This window comes from Diabrotica virgifera, chromosome 9, assembly GCF_917563875.1.
Source record: "Diabrotica virgifera virgifera chromosome 9, PGI_DIABVI_V3a".
Lineage (NCBI taxonomy): Eukaryota > Metazoa > Arthropoda > Insecta > Coleoptera > Chrysomelidae > Diabrotica > Diabrotica virgifera.
The window spans coordinates 148367822-148391926 of NC_065451.1; the positions used below are offsets into that span (position 1 = coordinate 148367822).

Genomic DNA, 24105 nt, shown 5'->3' on the forward strand with positions numbered 1-24105 from the left:
TTTAATCTTATAAAATCCTAATGCGACAAGTCACGCAATGTGTCCGGTACGGTATATTTGTCGATATATTACATGACGTAACATTAAATAACGTTTAATAAACGTCAAAACAGCCAAATCGCGAGTGGCAAAAGGAACAAATGGTAAAATTAAAAAACGGAATGTTGAAGAACTCAAAAGTCCAACAAAGAGACAAGAATATTAAAGTGCTCTCCAACCAAATAAAACTCAACGAAGTCGGAGAGGAAAACACTGCAGAAGAGGAATCTTCTTCTTTAAGTACCGTGCCCAAATTTTTATTCGTGGGTATCCATAACAATTTGCCGATATCGTTCTCGATCATGTGCGGCATGTAACAATTGATCTACTGATAAGCCAGTCCATTGACGAAGGTTTCGGAGCCATGAATATTTCTTTCGACCAATTCCCCTTTTTCCGTCGATCTTTCCATTGAGTATTAACTGCAGCATCCTGTATCTGCTACCTCTCATCATATGCCCCATATATTTAAGTTTTCTCTTTTTTATCATCTTCATTAAGTCACCTGCGCCTTGACCGACTCTGTTTAAGATTTCTCTGTTTGAAATGCGTTGAACCCAAGATATTCTGAGCATTCTACGATACGACCACATCTCAAAGGCTTCTAATTTGTTCATCATGTTAACCGTCATGATCCAGGTTTCACATCCATATAGTAATACAGGATACACATAACATTTTAGGAACTTGATTCTTAGTTGTAAGTTCATCTGAGAGTTGCTCAGAATAGATCTAAGTTTCATAAGTGCTCCTCTTGCAATTTCTATACGAGTTTTAATTTCTTCATCCAGATTTAGTGTCTCGTTTATCCAACATCCTAGGTATTTAAAATGGTTAACTTTTGTTATTGATTCATCATTGACAATTAGTTGCATAGGGCCGACGTCTTGTTTACTAACCACAAGTAACTTTGTCTTTGTTGCATTTATGTTAAGTCCGTTATTGGAGCATTCTCTAGTGACTCGATCTATAAGGAATTGAAGATCTTCGATATTTTCAGCCATGATCGCGGTGTCGTCTGCATATCTGATGTTGTTAATAGTTTCTCCCCCGATTCGAACTCCACATTGTCCTTCCAAGGCTTCATTAAAAATTATTTCTGAGTATACGTTAAACAAAGTTGGGGATAACACACAACCCTGTCTGACACCTCTTTGAATGCAAATTTTGTCTGTTTCTTTGCCGTCTACCAGAATATAAGCTTTTTGATTCCAATATAGATGTTGTAAAAGTCTCAGATCTTTATCATCTATTCCAATCATTTCTAGATATTCAAACAACCTATCATGTTGAACTCTATCAAACGCCTTCTCAAAATCTATAAAGCAGACGTAAATTGGTTTCTGTACTTCCCATGATCGTTGAAGTAATGTTAACATTGAGAACAAAGCTTCCCTTGTTCCCAATCCTTCTCTGAAACCGAATTGTTTGTTTCCCATTGTCTCTTCACATTTCTGCTTGATTCTATTAAGAATTATCTTAAGAAGTAGCTTGAGAGAGTGGCTCATGAGACTAATAGTATAGTATAGTTAATCCAAAAGATGGCATAACCCAGCCATCCAAAGTGAAAGTTATCCTTCAACACCAAATTGTTCTATATGGTCCACACAATGTCCAGAAAAAAGTCACACCATTTTGAGCGTCGGGTTTGGGGGGGGAGAGGGGGGAGAAATCGGTAAATTCGTACTTTTTTTAAGTTTTTCGCCAATATTTCTAAAACTATGCGGTTTAGCATGAACAACCCTCTATACAAAATTGTTCTACATTAAATTTGAAATAAAAAAGTTCCTATGCATAATCTTTCTAAAATAAATGGTTCCAAAGTTACGGAGGTAGTATAGTATAACTGGTCCAAAAAAAGGCCTAACCCAAACATCCAAAGTAAAAGTTTTCCTCCAACACCAAAATGTTCTATATGGTCCACATATTGTTCAGTAAAAAGTTACACCATTTTGAGCGTCCGGTTTGGGAGGGAGATGGGAGAGAAGCCGGTAAATTAGTAGTTTTTTTTTTAAGTTTTTCGTCAATATTTCTAAAACTATGCTTTATTGTAAACAATGTTATATACCAAAATGTTCTACATGAAATTCAAAACAAAAAATGTTCTATACATAATTGTTATAAAATCAACGGTTCCAGAGTTACGGAGGGTGAAAAGTCGAGGTTTTCGATACTTTTTATATTTTTTGGGCAATATTTATGATATAACTATACCAAAAACCCAGACATCCAAAGTGAAAGTTATCCTCCAACACCAAATTGTTCTATATGGTCCACATAATGTTCAGAAAAAAGTCACACCATTTTGAGCGTCGGGTTTGGGGGGGGGGGAGAGGGGGGGGGAGAGGGGGGAGAAATCGGTAAATATAAAAAGTATCGAAAACCTCCACTTTTCACCCTCCGTAACTCTGGAACCGTTGATTTTATAACAATTATGGATAGAACCTTTTTTGTTTTAAATTTTATGTAGAATATTTTTCTATAGAACATTCCTTACGCTAAAGCATAGTTTTAGAAATATTGACGAAAAACGTAAAAAAACTACTAATTTACCGACTTCTCCCCCATCTCCCCCCAAACCGGACGGTCAAAATGGTGTAACTTTTTACTGAACAATATGTGGACCATATAGAACAATTTGGTGTTGAAGGAAAACTTTTACTTTGGATGTTTGGGTTAGGCCTTTTTTTGGACCAATTATACTATACTACCTCCGTAACTTTGGAACCGTCCATTTTAGAAGAGTTATGCACAGGGCCTTTTTTATTTCAAATTTAATGTAGAACAATTTTGTGTAGAGGGTTGTTCATGCTAAACCGCTTAGTTTTAGAAATATTGACGAAAAACCTAAAAAACTAGGAATTTGCAGATTTCTCCCCCCTCTCCCCCCCCCCCCAAACCCGACGCTCAAAATGGTGTGACTTTTTTCTGAACATTATGTGGACCATATAGAACAATTTGGTGTTGGAGGATAACTTTCACTTTGGATGTCTGGGTTTGGGTCTAACTATACCATACTATAATTAGTCTAAAGTCTTTACATGATGATGTATTAGGTTTTTTTGGGAGTGTAATAAATGTAGACTCTAACCATATCTGTGGCATCATGCCAGTCTCGTGTATATGGTTATAAATGTTTGTTAGTTGTGATACATTGTCGTCATCCAGAAGTTTGAGCCAGTCTGATGGGATTTGGTCAGGGCCTGGAGATTTCCCATTTTTGATCTGTTTGATGGCTTTCTCTACTTACGCTTTTAAAATACTAGGATCAGTATTCGTATACTTTGTGGTGTTAGGTGGTGGCCTCGTATCCAGGAAGAGCTATTTTATATAGTTAGTCCATTCTTCCTTTTTTTCATCCAAGTCGAGAATTATTTTACCTTTGGAGTTTCTCATAAAGTGAGGAGTTCTTTTTCTCTGAGTGTAGGTAATTTCTTTAAGCTTTTATGTATATTAAACTCGCCAGATGCGACTCATGAGAGTATGAGTATTTTTCACCTTTTGTTCCCGCTCATACATCGGGGTGTTGACTACAGACTGTATGGCTTGTCCAGCGTACCATAGCATGATGTAACGAAATGCATGCACTCCCATATAATTTTGGAGCCCACACATTCCGTGACAACATGGCCTGACAAGGCCATGGAGGAATAGAGACAATTAAAAACAATAACTGTTGAAAGAGCCAATAGTCAAAGAAATGCGGAATGGTATGATGATGAATGCAGAACTGCAGTAGAGGAAAAATGGCAAGCTAGACTCAAACAACTCCAAACAAACACAAGAAATAGCAGGGAGATTTATAACGAAAAGAGAATACAAGCGACTAGAATATGCAGAAGAAAAAAGTGAGGCTTTGAAAAAACAAGTACAAGAACCGAGACAATATATTACACTGCGGAGCAGTACATTGAAAATCCGAGTTATGAAGAAGTAGTTCAAATAATAAACAAACTAAAAAACAATAAAGCGCCAGGAACGGACGGAATTTCAACAAAATTACTAAAACATGGATGAACTGGACTTTGGGGAAGAATTAATTACCTAGTAACATAAATATGGACCAAAGAGTAAATACCGGCGGAGTGGATAGTTGGCCTTATACAGCCAATAGGAGATAAGAGAGAATGCCAGAATTACAGGCCAATTACATTGCTAAATGTAATATACAAAATTCTTTCTGGTATAATCTACAATCGATTGTTGCAGTACTCCGAGAATGTAATTGGTGACTATCAAAATGGATTCAGACCAAATAGAGCCACTACAGATGATATATTCATACTAAGAATGATACAAGAAAAAGCTTATGAATACGACAAAGAACATATTATACAGGGTGTCCAGAAACTCTACCGACAAACGAAGACAGGAGATTCCTCAAATAATTTTAAGACAATTAAACCAAATTCACCTAGTCCGAAAATGCTTCCTAAGGGAGCTAGAGCTCTTTAAAGACGGCGTCTTGTAATTAGTTTTTCTTAAATACCTCCAGAACGTTTCTAGTTAGAAAAACGAAAATTGGTACACATATTTATCTTCCAGAGATAAATCGATTCCATCCAGTGTGAATTTCTAGTACCAGTCATAGGCGTCCGTTTTGGGTGGGGCAACGGTTATTTTATCGCATAACTTTTTTGGCTTTGACTTTTAAGCATTTTTGATAGTGGATTATTGAATTGAAAGGTATTTTAGAACTAAAAGCTACTCCTGCTTTAAGTCGGTAGGAGACACCGTTTTCTAGAAAAATCAATATGAACATTTTTCGTCCCCTGAAATTGAAAAAAAAATCAAAAAAACGGTGTATTTTACCAACTTAAAGCAAGAGTAACTTTTAGTACTAGAATACCTCTTAATTTAATAATCTAGTGTAAAAATTCGTAAAAATTAAAGACAAAAAAGTTATGCGATAAAATAACCGTTGACCTACCCAAAACGGACGCAAATGACCGGTAATAAAAATTCGCAAGTAATGAAATCGATTCATCTCTGGAATATAAACAAACGTACCAGTTTTCGTTTTTCAAAATAGTTTTTTTTTTAATATTTTTTTTTGATATTGAAAAAACGAAAAATTTTCAAATCGATTTATCTAGAAAACGGTGTATCCTATCGACTTAAAGTAAGAGTACCTTTTAATACTATAATACCTTACGTTTTAAAAATCCAGGGTCAAGAATGCTTAAAAATTAAAAACAAAAAAGTTATGCGATAATGTAACTGTTGCCCTACCCATAACGGACGCCTATGACCGGTACTAAAAATTTGCAATAGATGGAATCGATTTATATCTGGAAGATAAATATATGTACCAAGTTTAGTTTTTCTAAATAGAAGAGTTCTGGAGATATTTAAGAAAAAATAATTACCAGACGCCATCTTTAAAGAGCTCTAGCTCCCTTAGGAAGCATTTTCGGATTAGGTGAATTTGGTTAAATTGTCTTAAAATTATCTGAGGAATCTCCTGTCTTCGTTTGTCGGTAGAGTTTCTGGACACCCTATATAATATGTATATAGACTTTAAACAAACTTTAATAGTGTAATAATTACACTTTTATAAAAAAGAACTTTTTTATAATAAAACCTTTTTATTATTTATAGGAAAGAATATAAAATAATTTAACGATAAACGATTTAGCGATAACATGCTTAAAATTCCAAAAATTACACTCTACGAAAAAAGTACTTTTTATAATATCACGCTTTTGTTATTGTACATATAGGACACAACACATTTGGAAAGAATAATTAACTTATAAATTATGAATTTTTAGTAGGTGTATTAACTGTTATTTATAATTATGATTCCAAAAATTACACTAAAATGGTATATTAATGGTTGTTAAAATGGTATATTATAATTTTAAATATATAAACTTTTAATTATTTATTAAAACAATTAAAAAAAAGATACGCAACAGCCGGGTTCCAACTGGGGACCTCTCGATCTGCAGTCTAATGCCACTGAGACACCATCAATTTGTAGATATCGATTTATTAACGTACTTTGAAATGTTGTTCTGAAGCTATTTTCTTGTGGCATTTTTACAATTTTAACTATTTATAACGGGAAATAAGCTTTATATTATTATAAATAGTACTTATAATATTTATATAATATACTTATTTCCCATTATAAATAGTACTTTGAAATATCATTTCATTAGTCACATTTTTAAAATAGTTTGAAATTAAAAAAAAGATCGATTTATCCATACAGTGTGATTGGTCAGTGGAGTAAAGCTTTGTAGATCCGTTATAAGTAATAGATAGTAATAAAAGTTAATAACAAAAATTGTAGCCAACTTTGATTACAGATTGATAATCAGTAATCGTAAATTGTAAGTTTTAGACAATTCTTCAGTCATGGCTTACTTAAAATTTCGAAAGATTTAGACCCGTAATTATTAAAAATTTTGCTCTGAAAAATGAAAATATCTCGAAAACTAATAAATTTACACATAGGGAATGTTATACAAAAATTATAGTATGGTAATGGTACTTTTCGATAATGATATAAAATACAGGGTGTTCTATTTAAAATTACTGAGAAAATAATGTACTTGAGTTTTGACTCACCCTGTATTCAATATAAAGAAAATTAGCAAAACAACCATTTACGAAAATTTTGACAATAAATAAAAAAATATGACGTCAATAAACCATTGACCTTGTGCTTGCTTTTATTTATACAGGTAGTTAAACTTATTACGATTTTCATATAAAATTGGGTATAACTTTGTAAATACCCCGTATAACATACCAAACCTTTATATTTTTGTAATTGAAAAGTTACGAAGATTTAGAATATAAAATAAAATACAGATTGTTCTATTAAAAAAAACATAAATTTGGTCTGCCACTATGTTATCGAACACCCTGTAACATTCTAACTAATTTTGTAATGTGAAGCTCAAAGTTCGCTACAATTTTTGTTATAAGTTTTATCGCTATGCTTTACTATAACGGATCTACGGAGCTTCACCCCACTAATTATTAATCACCCTGTATAATAGCAGTAAAATATTGCATTGTTAGCTAGTCCTAAGCTATCCTGAAAATTTCAGGTGTCTAGGTAGACTAGAACTATTTTTATAATGGATTACAAAATTTGCGGAGTCCGTGACACCAGCCAAGCCAAGTATATAAAAAGGTTTTAAAAAGGAACAAAATGCTGGAAGATCTTCGTAATCTAGGTATACATAATAAATATATCAGCCTCATAAAAATGACGGAGTTCAAAAGCAGCAGTCAGAGTAAATGGAGAACTGACCCCCTGTTTGACATCAACATGGGAGTGAGACAGGGAGACGCTCTATCAACCATGCTATTCAACCAAGTTCTTGAGTTAGTCATCAGAAAACTAATCTAACTGTCCATACAAACTGGCCATACAAACTGTAACTGTCCATACAAACACCAAGGCAGTACAAATTACCGCATATGCAGACGATGTAGCTATCATTAGTAGGAACAAGTCACGACTAATTGAAGCGTTCAGAGAAATTGATCCTGAAGGACGAAAAAGGGGGATTAAAATAAACAAAGGAAAAACGAAGTATATGACCGTCAAAAGAACACCTGACAATGAAAATTATATTACAATAGACAACTATACTATAGTTGATTTTTTAACCAAGAGGAGTAAACTAAAAACACAGATTCACACCCAAGAAAGTTACTAGAAAAGTCACCAAATTCATCTTCTTTTTTTGTTGATCATGTCAGCTTTCGATGATAAATCAATACATATTATATTATATTAACACATCGCTAAAGAGTTCTAAAAACAACTGTTTTTATATAAAAGTAGACTAAAAATCTAAAAATTAAAGGAATAATACAGAAAACACAAAAAATCGCCGATATACTTAATTAACCTATAAAATGACAGAAGTGCCAAAATTTCATAAATGTCATTAGTGTCAAAATTTAATAACAGTAGAGTAAACTTGCCTGCGGTTGGACCAATTAGAAACAAGCATTACGGCGCGGTAAATTTGAATCACTCCTCTTGGTTAAAAAACAAACAATAGACAACTATACTATTACCAATACCAATATATAAAAAAAGAAAACCCCATGGTTTCAAGAGGAAGTGAAGATAAAATGTGAAGAAAAGAAGAAAGCCTTTTTACAATACAGAACACAACAAACACAACAGGCATATAACCACTATAAAAGAATTAGAAACGAAACAAACACTTTAGTCAGACAAATAAAAAGAGAACACTGGGACAGTTTCTCAAAACAAATGGAACACGACTTCTACGGAACACAAAAGGAAATATGGAGAATGATCAGAGGACAAAGAAAAGAGATGAACGAACTAATAAAAACGAAACACATTCAGAAGGAAACTTGGGCAGACTATTTTCGATCTCTTTTTGCTAAAGATAACGATAACGAACCACCAACACCTGAAGTGACAACAAACGAAGAAATAAATATTGAAGAAGCAGAGATAACGGAAGCATTAAGGAAATTAAAAAATAGAAAATCACCAGGAGAGGACAGAATATCGAATGAACTCCTAAAGTATGGAGGACAAGACCTGATCAAACAATTATTAAAACTAATCCAAAAAATAATAGAACAAAACAGAATACCACAAGAATGGAGATCAAGCATCCTAATACCTCTCTTCAAAAAGGGAGAAAAATCGGACCCGGAGAATTACAGAGGAATTAATTTATTAAACACAACACTAAAATTAACGACCAAAGTGATAACAAACAAACTGAATAAAATTATAACATTAGCAGAAAAACAACAAGGTTTTATGTCGGGAAGATCATGCACCGACGCTGTATTTATAATGAGGCAGATTCAAGAAAAATCGTTAGAATACAACAAACCGGCATACTTATGTTTCGTGGACCTTAAGAAGGCATTTGACAGGGTCAAATTAAAGGACGTTATCCATTTATTGTACACAAGAGAGGTACGTCTAGGAATAATTAGAACGATCGAAAATATCTACCAGAACAACACAGTAAAAGTAGATGAAGAACTAACTGACCCAATTGAAGCTGGCAATGGGATGAGACAGGGCGATTCCCCGAGTCCTCTGTTGTTCAACCTGATCATGGACGATATAATAAAAAAAGTAAGAACAAAAAAAGGATACCAAATGGGAGAAAAACAACTTAAAATAATCTGCTACGCAGACGACGCAATACTAATCTCTCAAAGTGAAGATGATTTACAACGTATGCTTCACGAATTTAATATAACCGCTAGAAAATTTAACATGTAAATTTCCCCAAAAAAGACTAAATGCATGGTTACAACAGCAGATCTAATAAGGTGTAAATTAGAGCTGGAGGGTCAAATAATAGAACAAGTCATGGAGTTTAAATATCTAGGCATCACACTATGCAGCTACGGAAAGCTCGAAACAGAAGTGAAAGATCAAGTGAATAGAGTAAACAGAGCCGCAGGTTACCTGAATGACACAATGTGGAGAAATAAAAATATCGGAAAAGAAATGAAAGGCAGAATTTACAAAACAGTCATCAGACCAATAATGACATACGCGGCAGAAACACGACCTGATACAGAAAGGACAAAAAGAATGCTAGAAACAGCAGAGATGAAAACATTGCGAAAAATCGATGGTAAGACGCTGTGGGATAGAGCTAGAAGTGCAGATATACGAAGGAGATGCAAGGTGGACAACATTAATAACTGGGTGAAAAGCAGAAGAGTAGAATGGAACGACCACATAAGCCGAATGACAACAAATAGAGTAGTAAGGACGGCGAGAGACGGTTCCCCAATAGGAAGACGATCAGTGAGAAAACAGAGTAATGTCTATATAAAAAGAAGAAGAAGAACTATACTATTGAACGTGTGGATGCCTTCACATATATCTGGTCACAGAAACCAATCAGAAGAATTCCTTTAAACGTAAAAAAAATTCAATTAAAGTGAAAGCATTTTGCCTATCTTAACGGAGGTACCTAACCGTTTTAGTATGTGGTGACCGACACCAAACTTTCCCCTCTAACAAACAAATTAGTTACTGCTGCCTTTTTAAAAGACCGAAAGCCTCACTTTGGGTGCCATTTCATGAAGCAAAACCTACACGTAGTCTTACTAGAGTTACCTATACTCTATACTTCTAGATATATGAAGTATTTTGCAAATAAATAAATCTAAACGTTATTGTACGTGAATGTGCATTGTCCTTTTCATGAGCATTTTTCAGTGCGTAACAAATGATAGGAAAAAGGGTAAGTCCGTGATAATACACATTTATGACATTTATTCTAACATGACATTTTAGTTAAATCTGACAGTTGTCACATTTTATTTTCAATTTGGAATAAAAACAAATCAAATGTGTTTCTTGCATTTATAAAATGGTATTTTCTTTGATTTGTATAGTCTTATAAATTATACAGATTATATTTGTAATATTATTATCTAATTACAAAAAATATTTTTTTTATTATGGCGCCATCTATCGACAACTAGAATAACTAGAATAAATGTTGTAAATGTCTGTAATCAAGGACGTGCCTTTTTTCTGTCACATACAATTTAATGCGTTAGAAAGAAATCGAAAAACTGTGACGCACTGAAAGATGATCATGAGAAAAAAAATACTAAACTTACGTGCATAGAAATCGGCCCGCCTAAAAATTTGGTCATTTCTGAAGTCTCATATTTCCTAAACTTGTTGGCCGATTTAAGTGATTTTTTTAATATGTTATAGCCTTATTCTTCAACAATATCGCTGTAATAACATTGTTGCTAAACAGCTAAGTGTTATTTTATACCGGGTGTAACAATGATAGTGTGTTTTTTCCTCAAAGTTCGGAACGCCCTGTGGAATATTCTAGCGTATATAAAATATTGAAATTAAAACTCAACTGTAGCCTTAGGCTTTCTTAACATTTTGCTTTTTGATTGATTCGCTTATGTTGGATAATAAAAAAGTTAGGTATTTTAACAACTAGCAACGTTCTTCGTCAATACAGGGTGTTTTAAAATAAGTGCGACAAACTTTAAGGGGAAATTCTGCATGAAAAATAATGACCGTTTCATTTATAAACATATGTCCGCAGATGCTTCGTTTTCGAGATACGGCATGTTGATTTTTTTTTACAAACTGACGATTTATTTACTGCTCTAAAACCGGTTGAGATATGCAAATGAAATTTGGTGGGTTTTAAGAGGTATTGCGCATATTTGACATACAATTAAGAATTTTATATTCACCATTGGCGTGCATACGGGTCATATTACCAATATGCACATCAATGGTGAATATAAAATTCTTAACTGTATGCCAAAAAATGCGCAATAATTACCTCTTAAAACCTACCCAATTTCATTTGTATATCTCATGCGGTTTTAGAGCAATAAATAAATCGTCAGACTGTACGAACAAATTCAACATCCCGTATTTCTGAAACGAAGCATATGCGAACATATGATTATAAACCTAACGGTCATGATTTCTTCATGCAGGATTATCCCTTAAAGTTTGTCGCACTTATTTAGAAACACCCTGTATTGATGAAGAACGTTGCTAGTTGTTAAAATACCTAACTTTTTTATTATCCAACATAAGCGAATGAATCAAAAAGCAAAATGTTAAGAAAGCCTAAGGCTACAGTTGAGTTTTAATTTCAATATTGTATATATGCTACAGCAGGGGTCACCAATTAGCGGACCGCGGTCCGCATCCGGACCGTGAGCTAGTTTTGTGCGGACCGTCAATAAATTCAGAATATACCTGGTGTTTGGCAATTTTGAAAATATTTGGCCATGAAATTGTGTACTATGTTTGGCTCAAATTATGTGTGCGAAGCCGCTTTATCAAGAATGAACTTTATTAAAAATCGGTAGAGATCTCACTTAACACAAGAATATCTCAACTCCCTAATGAGACTCAGTTGCACTAAACTCACTCCAAACTTCAGACAGGTTGTACATAAAAAATGTCATTTTTCTCTCTGATAATTGAATTTTGTTAAGAGTTTTCCCCCTTATTGTTATACTTACTAATCATTAATTTTGAAATTAAGTAAGCTGTAATATAAAATTGTCATGTGCATTTTTTATATTCATTTCCTCTCTACTATATGTTAAGTAGGAGTACTTTTCAGATGTGCATTTAATTAAAATAATTTTCAGATTTAATAAGTTTGCAACAAACACCTTGCATTGAAACTAATATAGAAAAGATAACATGTTAATTAGCATTTTATGCTATGATTATTTATTTTAAATTCCTCAGTTTCCTTTCTACAAAATTGAAGATGTCTAAAAACTTCATTAGCATTCAAAATATAAATTCCTAATTTTTAAAATATTCTCAGTAACAATTTACAATACTGCTGCTTTCAAAATATACTGATAATAACTAATAACATCAAAACAATACACAATGAATTTATATTTTATTTATTGTACCAGGAAAACTTACAGAAAAGTATACAGTAACCAAAAAACAATCAGATATTATTAGTTTTCCTTTCCATATTAGTCCATGTGTGAGGCCACTTTCGTATGAAAAATGTTCCTGACTCGATTTCTTTGCGGATTCCTGTTCAAAAATGTCCCCTTTAAACAAATCAAAAGGGTGCCGGGTGAAACAATTTTTTAAGCAAATTCAAAATTACTTTTTTGCCTCGATATGTATTTTTAGGTTTCTTGGGTAATTATAAACAATAAAGGTCTCTTGTCATATTTCTAAAAAGTTGATAGTTTTTGAGTTATAAGCGATTTAAAATCTGAAAAATGCGAAAATATGCATTTGCGATGCTTGAAAACTCTTAAGTTTTAATAAAAATTCTTTTTTATTCAAGATGACCCAAAAATGCTAAAACCATATTTTCGAGGGCAAAAAAGGTGATGTTTTGAATTTGTTAAAAAAAATATTAAACAATTTCTGCCCAAATATTTCGCCCGGTACCCTTCTGATTTGTTTATAGGGGATATTTTTTAACAAGAATCCACAAAGAAACCGAATCAGAACAGTCAGACACAGGAAGCATAAATCCGGACCCCGGAAGTGTCATAGGTTTTCGAAACGGACCCTCAGGGAAACTAATTGGTGACCCCTGTGCTAGAATATTCCACAGGGTGTTCCAAACTTTGAGGAGGAAAAAACACACTATCATTGTTACACCCGGTATACAACGACAATTATCTGTTTAGCAATAATATTATTATATCGATATTCTTGAAGAATAAGGCTATAATATATTAAAAAAAAAATAAAGGTACTCGTGGGAGTGCCGACAGAAGTGAAAACTTCTTATAGTATATAAATTACGAGTTCAATGCTTTTACCCCATCCTAAAAGAAGTGCTATACCTATATCATATTCGATATACGCGATGCGTATGCTCTATGCTATTTATGTTTACATACACATAATTTATATATGTACAAAATTTATTTCAGCGAAGTGATGACGGTCGCAAATTCAGTACTTTTTCCCCATCCAAGAAGTGCACAACGTCCCTAAAGAAATTTTCAATTTAAAAATTTATTTCGTCGAAGCGATAACGGTCGCTAATTTACTACTTTTTCCCCATCCAAAAAGTGCACAAGTCCCTCAAGAAGTTTTCACTTCAAATGTTTATTTCGTCGAAGCGATGATGGTCGCTAATTTAATACTTTTTACATCGAAAAAGTGCAGAACGTTCCTAAATAAGTTTCACTTCAAATATTTATTTCGTCGAAGCGATTACGACCGTAATTCAATACTTTTCTTCCATACAAAAAGTGCACAACGTCCCTATAAACGTTTTCACTTAAAAATTTATTTCGTCGAAGCGATGAGGGTCGCTAATTTAATAGTTTTTCCTTATCCAAAAAGTGCACAACGTCCCTCAAGAAGTTTTCACTTCAAAAATTTATTTCATCGAAGCGATGAAGGTTCGCTAATATAATAGTTTCCCATCCAAAAAGTGCACAACGTCCCTCAAGAAGTTTCCACTTCAAAAATTGATTTCATCGAAGCGAGGACGGTCGCTAATTTAATACTTTTTTACTTCAAGAAAGTGCACAACGTCCCTAAATAAGTTTCACTTCAAATATTTATTTCGTCGAAGCGATGACGGTCCCTAATTCAATACTTCTTCCCCATCCAAAAAGTGCACAAAGTTCCTAAAGAAGTTTTCACTTCAAAAATGTATTTCGTCGAAGCGATGACAGTCACTAATTTAATAATTTTTCCCCATCCAAAAAGTGCACAACCTCCCTAAAGAAGTTTTAACTTCAAAAATTTATTTCGTCGAAGCGATAAAGGTCGCTAATTTATATTTTTCCCCATCCATAAAGTGCACAACATACCTTAAGAAGTTTCCACTTCAAAAATTGATTTCATCGAAACGATGACGGTCGCTAATTTAATGCTTTTTTCCATCGAAAAAGTGCACAACGTCCCTAAAGAAGTTTCACTTCAAATATTTATTTCGTCGAAGCGATGACGGTCCATAATTCAATACTTTTCCCCCATCCAAAAAGTGCAAAACGTCAATCAAGAAGTTTTCACTTCACGAATTTATTTCATCGAAGTGATGACGGTCGGGATGTCGGTCAATAATTTAATACTTTTTTCCATCCAAAAAGAGCACAACGTCCCTAAAGAAGTTTTGACTTCAAATGTTTATTTCGTCGAAGCGATGACGGTCGCTTATTTAATACTTCTTCCCCATCTAAAAAGTGGACAAAGTCCCCAAAAGAAGTATTCACTTCAAAAAATTTTTTTGCCGAAGCGATGACGGTCGCGATGACGTTCGCTAATTCAATAATTTTAACCTATCTAAAAAGTGCACAACGTCCCTAAAGAAATTTTCACTTTAAAAATTTATTTCGTCGAAACGATGACGGTCGCTAATTTAATAATTTTTCCCCATCCAAAAAGTGCACAACGACCCTCAAGAAGTTTCCACTTCAAAAATTTGTTTCTTCGAAGCGATGACGGTCGCCAATTTAATACTTTTTCCCATCCAAAAAGTGAACAACGTCCCTAAAGAAGTTTTCACTTCAATACATATACGTACAAAATTTATTTCGCCGAAGAGATGACGGTCGCGAAATAAATCCTTTTTCCCTATCGAAAAATAGGTTTTACATTTATTTTAAATTTAAATACTTCTATACAATTTATGTATAGATACACATCATATAGATACGTACAAAATTTATTTCGTCGAAGAGATGACGGTCGCTATGACGGTCGCGAAATAAATATTTTTTCCCCATCCTAAAATAGGTTTTACATTTATTTTAAATTTAAATATTTCTATACAATTTATACAGGGTGTTTCATTAATAATTGTCCATATAGTAACTGGAGAAACCTTAGCACAAAATACGAAGATTTAACCTAAAACACTTAAATAAAATGTGGTTCGTTGCTGAGTTACAGGGTGTTTTATCTAAAAATTTAAAAATTATTTTTGCTCAGCATTTTAAAACTATTCGACGTATTCTTTTCATACTTGGCAGAAAGTGCGACTACTAGACACACTACTAAATTATGATAAACAAACGTTTTTAGTTACTACCAAAGGCGTACGACAGGGGATGGTGAATGGTTGACGCTTCTCAAATTCTACGCCACTGGAGTAATTACTATTTTAGTACCATTTTTAGATTCTCCAATACTTTCTACGTAAATAATATACTCTTCATTGGTAACGATAAGGTCATTAGTTTTCGAGATATTTGAAGTTAAATATGAAACGGCACAGTTATTTTGATTAATTGATGATATGATTCATATGATTAAAATTTAAAAATTATTCGTACCCAGTACTTTAAAACTATTTGGCGTAACCTTATCATACTGGGCAGAAAGTGTAGGTACTGTACACCCTACTACATTAAGATAAATAAACGTTTCTAGCTACTACCAGAGGCGTACGACAGGGCATAGTGGCTGGTTGACCCTTCCCAAATTCTACGCCACTGACGAAATTGCTATTTTAGTGTAATTTTTTGATTTTGCAATACTTTTTATGTAAATATTATACTCTTCCCTCGTAACGATAAAATAATTAGTTTTCGAGATATTTGAAATTAAAAATGAAGCGACACAATACATTAATCAAAATAACAGTCTCGTTTCATTTTTAACTTCAAAGATCTCGAAAACTAATGACTGTAACGTTACGAATTAAGAGTATATTATTTTCATAGAAATTATTGGAGAATCTCAAAATTGAACTAAAATAGTAATTTCGCCAGTGGCGTAGAATTTTGAAAGGGTCAACCATTCACTTTCCCCCGTCGTACGCCTCTGGTAATAGCCAGAAACGTTTGTTTAACATAAGTTAGTAGTTGGTACAGTACCTATACTTCCTGCTAAGTCTGAAAAGGATACGTCGAATAGTTTTAAAATTCTGAGCAAAAATAGTTTTTAAATTTTTAGATAAAACACCCTGTAACTTAGTAAGGAACCACATTTTATTTAAGTATTTTAGCTTAAATACTCGTATTTTGTGCTAAGGTTTCTCCAGTTACTATATGGACAATTATTAATGAAACACCCTGTATATACATACAAATAATATATAGCATAAGCGATGACGGTCGCAATGACGGTCGCGATGACGGTCGCAATGACGGTCGCGAATTCAATGCTTTTTCCCCTATCCAAAAATCGCACAACGTCCCTAAAGAAGTTTTCATTTCAAAAATCACTTAAATCTGCCAACAGGTTTAGGAAATACGAGACTTCAAAAATGACCAAGTTTTTAGGTGGGCCGATTTCTATGCACGTAAGTTTAGTTTGCTCGGTTCAGAAATTGGTCAACAAAGTTTATGTACACAAATCTTACTTATTTTGCAGATCTTACTTATTTTGCAAGACAAAAGGTAGGTTTGTAAGTAACTGAAGGTTTTCACCTCCGATTTCGTTGAACCTCCATCGATTTTCATGAAAATTGGTGAGTAATTAGAAAATGCCTCAAGGAACAAAGGTGACATGTTGCCAACTTGCACTTTTACTCTGGGGGTGGATGCCACCCCTTCTCGGCGGTGAAAATTATTTTATTAAAAATAATAACATAAATCGATAGAGGGACAAATTATAAGCAAAATTTCTTATATAAAGTTATTAATTTAAAATAAATAAGAAAATCTACGGTTTCGTTTTGATTAAATTCATTTCGCTTATTAATTTAAATCGATACTTTTTGAGTTTGTCAAAGATCAAAGATTTTATTTTTTCGTAAAAAAATGTATGTTTTAAAGCTGTTTTTCACGTATAACTCGAAAACTGTCAGCTTTACAAAAAAGGTCTTATTACCAAAATTGAAGATAATAAAAAACTGAATACACTGCTCACTTAAAGAGCTAAACTATTGTTAATTCAAAATGAGTTATGGGTAATTGAATGTATATTTTTTTCGACGAGTACTCAAATCTAAATATTCAAGCTTAAATAACGGGAAAACAATGCATTTTATAAAATATATCTGCTAAGCACTTGTCAAAGTACTTCGGAGTACCTATCAAATGAGCTCCAGAAGAAGTTAATAGAATCAAAATTAAGCAAGTTATGATGAAAATAAAAGAACCCTTTCGATTTTTTTAGGAAAAAGTGAAAAATAAAACAGGCCATTTCCACAAAAATTAAAATTGAAGGTTTTCACCTCCGACTTCGTTGAACCTTCATCGATTTTCATGAAAATTGGTGTGTAGTTAGAAGATACTTCAAGGAACAAAGGTGACATGATGCCAGCTTGGGCTTTTACCCTGGGGGTGGATGCCACCCATTCTCGGGAGTGAAATTATTAAAAATAATACCAGAAATCGATAGAGGGGCACTTCTAAGCAAAATTTGTTATATAAAGTTATTAACATAAATCAATACTTTTTGAGTTATTAAATATTAAAGATTTTAATTTTTCTTAAAAAAATGCATGTTTTAAAGCTGTTTTCACGTATTACTCAAAAACTATAACCTTTTGTAAAAAAGCTATTATTACCAAAATTAAAGATAATAAAAAATTTAATACACTCCCCACTTAAAGAACTAAACTAATGTTATTTCAAAGTGAGTTATGGGTAATTAAATGTATATTTTTTTCGACGAGTACTCAAATCTAAGTATTCAAGCTTACATAACGGGAAAACGATGCATTTTATATAATTTACTTGTTAAGCACTTGTCAAAGTACTTCGGAATACCTATCAAATGAGCTCCAGTAGAAGTTAATAGCGTCAAAATTAAGCAAGATATGATGAAAATAAGAGAACCCTTTCGAATTTTTTAGGAAAAAGTGAAAAATAAAACTTACGCCTTTTCTTCAGAAATTAAAATTTATTATAATTCTTACAAGAGTTTCTTTATATTAGCATAAGTAATGATTTCAACAATTTTGACCAGTTTAAAATGCATATTTTTTGAAAAAAAGATATAATTAAAAAAATCAGAATTTTTAAAATTATCGTAGTTTTCATTTTCTTTTGATAATAACTCCAAAAATACTGAACATACCTAAAAAAATGATATACAGGGTGTCCCGAAAAGATTGGTCATACATTATACCACAGATTCTGGGGTTAAAAATAGGTTGATTGAACCTCACTTACCTATATACAATAGTGCACACAAAAAAAGTTACAGCTCTTTGAAGTTACAAAATTAAAATCGATTTTTTTTCATATATCGAAAACTCTTATGATATTTTTTATTGAAAATGGACATGTGCCATTCTTATGGCAGCAACATCTTAAATAAAAATTAAAGTGAAATTTGTGCACCCCATAAAAATTTTATGGGGGTTTTGTTCCCTTAAACCCCCCAAACTTTTGTGTACGTTCCAATTAAACTATTATTGTGGCATCATTAGTGAAACACAATGTTGTTAAAACTTTTTTGCCTCCTAGTACTTTTTCGATAAGCCACTATTTATCGCGATATTTTGAATAGTTGTCGAATCCACCACATATTTGTATATGGTTAAGTACGATTATAGAGACCTGTTAATAATCTGAAAATTTATTTATAATTTAGATTTTTAGGTATATTTTGAAAAAGAAGCCACATCTCGATAAAAGGTAACTTATCAAAAAAAGACTAAGAGGCACAAAAGTTTTAAAAACACTGTGTTTAACTAATGGTACCAAAATAATAGTTTAATTGGAACGTACACAAACATTTGGGGGGTTTAAAGGAACAAAACCCCCATAAAATTTTTATTTAAATATATTAAAAAATAAGCCGCATCTCGATAAAAACTGGCTTATCGAAAAAATACTAAGAGGAAAAAAGTTTTAAAAACGTTGTGATTAACTAATGGTACCACAATAATGAATTAATTGGAACGTACACAAAAGTTTGGGGAGGTTTAAGGGAACAAAACCTCCATAAAATTTTTATGGGGTGGACAAATTCCACTATAATTTTGTTTTGTAATGTTGCTGCCATAAGAATGATACATGTCCATTTTCAATACAAAATCTCTAATAGTTTTCGATATATTGAAAAAAATCGATTTTCATTTTGTAACTTCAAAGGGCTGTATCTTTTTTTACGAGCACATTTGTACTAAGGTAAGTTAGGTTCAATCGAACTATTTTTGACCCCAGAATGTGTGGTATAATTTATGACCAATCTTTTCGGGACATCCTGTATAACCAAATTTTAGTTTTTTCTGTATCAAATATTTTACCTTTTTTACTATTTCTGTAGGGTAAAAAATAACCGAGATAGAAACGTCTAAAGCTAAAATTTTGCTGCTAGAATCATGTAACCGGGGTCATTTATCATTTTAGTTTTAGAAAAGCAGGGGGTTTAAAAGATTAAGTTCAACGTGGTTTAATAGCCCGTGGAATTAACTTTCAAATGGTTTTTACGTGAACCTGATATCGTAAAAATTGACGGAGTTATTTAAGAGAAAACAATATCATTTTTTGGAAAAAATTTTAAAAGAAGAATTTTTAAAAAATTTTGAAGCATAAATTTTAATGCTATGAACTTCTTCGGGGACTTATTTGATAGATACTTCTAAACACCGAACCGAAAGCATACTGAGTACTGGCCGAAAAATATATACATTCAATTACCTATAACTCACTTGACCCGAAAAGGGTTTTTGTAGTAAGGAGTTGATTTCTTTTTTTATTAGCTTCAATTCTGGGAATAACTTTTTTGTAAAAACTTATAATTTTTAAGTTATTTATGAAAAATCGGTTAAAAACGTGCATTTTTCTCACGAAAAATTAAAATTTTTGATCTTCAATAACTCAAAAAGTACTCATTTAAACGTATAACTTTATATAACAAATTTTGCTTAGAATTTGTCCCTCTTTCGAATTGTGGGGTTACTTTTAATAAAATAATTTTCACCCCCGAGAGAGGGTGACATCCACCCCAATGTAAAAGCGCAAGTTGGCACCATGTCACCTTTGTTCCTTGAGATATCCTCTAACCACTCACCAATTTTCATGCAAATTGATGGAGGTTCAACGAAATCGAAGGTAATGGCTCCTATCCACCTTCAGTGACTGCACTAAATAGTGAGTTTATTTAGTTGTAAATGATATCTGATTATTGAAAACAATTTTAAATGTGACGTTTACAACGTTATATTTTTGCAAGTTTAATTCTAGTTTTTAAGTGTTTCTAATTTTTTTATTGCAGTAATCGAAAAATATACGGAAAATGTGAGATTTTGTATAATTTGCAATTACCTGAGCAAGATCATACCTGCCCTTCAGTCTCGTTGTACTCGATTTCGATTTGGTCCTCTGTCTCCTGAACAGATTCTGCCAAGACTGAACTACGTCATCGATGAAGAAAAGTAAGTACAATAAAAGTAAGTTCTATTAATTACTCGTTCCCACTTTGTCATATTGTGATTAATACTCTGGATTAGAAAATTAGAAATTAGAAAAAACGCTGGACGGAAGGGCCGCCCGAGAACTTTATCGTACCGATCTATTATCGTTATCGTACTAGATACTGGCATTCTATAAAAATAACAAAGTTACCTACTCGTTATTTTAATATTTTAGAAACACCTTGTATACTTGAAAATATTTTATGGTTCTACGCATCATTAATTCCTGCATTTGAGAAAATGTTCGGTGACACACTATAGATTATTGCATAAATCAATAGAATATCAGTCATACTTTCATTTCAAATTAGTTCATTTTTCTGAGAAATTAATAGTTTACAATATTTGCATTTTACTGCATCGATTTTAATGAAATTTTTTGAGTAGCCCAAAGCCCAGTCTCCTAATTCAAAGTCTATCCTATATACTATACTATGTACTATGACGCTTTTATCATGGGGGCGGTTCCCACCACTTCTCGGGGATAGAACATTTTTATTTTCGAATTGCATGGAGCAAAAAGAAGAATTTTAAGAAAATTTAAAAATGCGCTCTATAACTTGATCTTATTTTTTTCACGCGTCCAACTTTTTGGAAGTAGAAATAACACTATATTAAGAGGTATTGCAAAAGAAAAACAATGCATTTAAATTCTGGTGGATGAGGGGTTAAATGTATGTACTTCTCATTTTTCCTTAAAGTACATTAGTCATATATTTTTTTGCACCATATCTCGCTTAGTTTGAATGTAACCGACATTTAACGGTGCTCGTTTTAATGGCCTTTTCAAACACTACAAAAGCATGAGCACTTTGAGCATGCACCAAAAAACAAACTCTTTTTGCCTACCATATCTCTGTTTGTATTATAAATAGAAAATTTACGAAGGAACGAATCTCTTTGTTATTTATAATCTAAAAAATTTTTATATAGTGTTTTTAGTTTGATGCATAGTTTTTAAGGTATTCACAAAAAACCGTCCGAAAACGTGTCATTTTAAATGAAAATCGCCAATTTTAAACTACGCATAACTCAAAAAGTATTGAGTTCTCAAAAAAAAAGTATAGATCAGTTTTTGCTCAAAAATAGGTTCTCTAGCCACTTCCATGCTTATTTTGACCAACAAATTTTCCACCCCCTTGAAAGGGTGGGAATTGTCCCAAGATAAAACCGCCATAGTATATAGGGTAGATTTTGTTTCTTGAGCTATTCCCTACTTACTGTGAAAATATCAAGTACATCGATGTAGTAGGATGGAATTCGGAGCCAAATACCCTCATTGACTGCCCTATAATAATGCTCTGCTATGATCGCGTGAGAGGGGACACGCACAAGATTCTAGCAAAATTTCTATTTTCTGTAACTTTTCGAGTTTTTGAGTTACAGCAACGGCTTTTATGTCATTGGAAAGGTAATTTTACATTCTTTCAAAATATGTAAAAATATACAGGGCGTATCAAAAAAATTAAGATTTTTTTTTCATTTCCGGTTCAACCGGAAGCCATATTGTAGGTAAAATTTATTGTGCTAATAGATAACAAAGTACTGTATATGCCTGCCAAATTTCAAATTTTAGTTTCTATTACAGAGGAAGTTACGGGGACTCGAATATTTTTTTAATAAAAAATTCATAACTTCCCTTCTATGAGGAGTTAAGAAATCTGACTAATGTTATTCAACTTACCGATAGGATATAAAAAATATATAAAAAAATAAACAAATTCCTTGGAGCCATTTTTGAGAAAATCTAGTTCAAATTTATGTCAAATTTTGACCCCTTAAATATAGGCAACCCATAACTTTTTCTGAAAAACGATAATATTCTTGTTATAGCCCCATCTTTAGGCTATATAAATGTTTTTTCAAATTAAATTTATTTTAAACAAATTTTAAGATTGTTAAAGGAAATGTATCGGGTGGGTGTTATATCTGGTATATTGTTAATATAAATAAATATCTTGTTTTATTATAATTTATTAAGAACTCCATGTATGTATTGTTTACAAGATTACAAGTATGTCTAAATCTAAAAATGTCAACGTCAAGTGACAAGACCACTCCCTTGTCACCTGTAGCCAACTTACGATCATATATTTACCTACATTAAACATATGCAACACTATATACAACATCCCCCCTTTTTACAAAACATAATCTTTTAACCTACTTGGTTTGTTAATGCTGCGACCAGACCTTGTCACATAACCAGCTTCATTATTACAAGGCTCAGCCACAGCACTAGTGCAAGGATCAACCTCTGTCACATTCTCAGAGTGATCCGGTAACACATTACAATGGTGTTTAGATTTTCTCACATGACTTGAGTTTCGTCTAACAGTATTACCTGTGTCTGTTTGTAATACATATGACCTGGGCCCTGGACTCTGTAGTACCTTAGCTGGAGACCACGTTCTATTAGGCCAATTTTGTATTACCAAATTATCCCCCGGCTGAAATGGAGGTCTTTCATGAGCTGTGTTATTATAATATTTTTCAACCTTTTGTTTGTTTTCTAACAATTTATCTCTAACATTTTCTACTACTTTAGGTTTTAACATTTCTGCTGTGCATGGCATGGTACTTCTTAGCATTCTACTCATCAATATCTGACTTGGGCTCACATCTAATCCAGCCACTGGTGTGTTACGGTAATTGAGCAATGCTAAATAAAAATCAGACTTACTTTCTTTACATTTTTTCATCATGTTTTTTATTATACCTACTGCTTTCTCACTTAAACCGTTTGACTTTGGGTACCTCGGACTTGAATTAATAACTTTTATGCCAATATTAATCGAAAATGTGCAGCGTAAAGCTACAAGACTCGCATTCGGCCGCGTAAGACCTTGTTATGAAGATAGACTCACCATGGCTCATCTAACGACTTTCGAGCGTCGACGTCTTCGAGGTGATCTAATTTTGTGCTTCCGAATCCTGAAATACAACTTTGGAAACCTAAATACCATGTTTACCATAAACCGAGATGATAGATTAAGAGGCCACCAATACAAATTAAAGAAGGAGCAGGCAATAGCACGGTCCAGAGTAAACTTCTTGCCTAACAGGATATTTAATATTTGGAATAATTTAGATCGAGACACCATATCAGCAACTACAGTGAATACGTTTAAAAACAGACTGGATACGACAATATTTCATACATAAAAATTGCACGATGTTAAATTTTCTATGGATATTTTACTAATATCTCTTATTTTATGTAACTGTCAGTAGTTATTTT

General features: G+C 32.8%; 1 protein-coding gene across 1 annotated transcript in view; it reads left to right on the plus strand.

The window, feature by feature from the left end:
* LOC126892850 (replication factor C subunit 5-like) overlaps positions 1-24105 on the plus strand; it is a 113919-nt gene that overhangs the window by 30552 nt on the left and 59262 nt on the right. The window contains exon 5 of the mRNA XM_050662653.1: positions 20666-20825. Coding sequence (XP_050518610.1) covers positions 20666-20825 — 160 coding nt within the window. The remainder of the gene's footprint in view (positions 1-20665; positions 20826-24105) is intronic.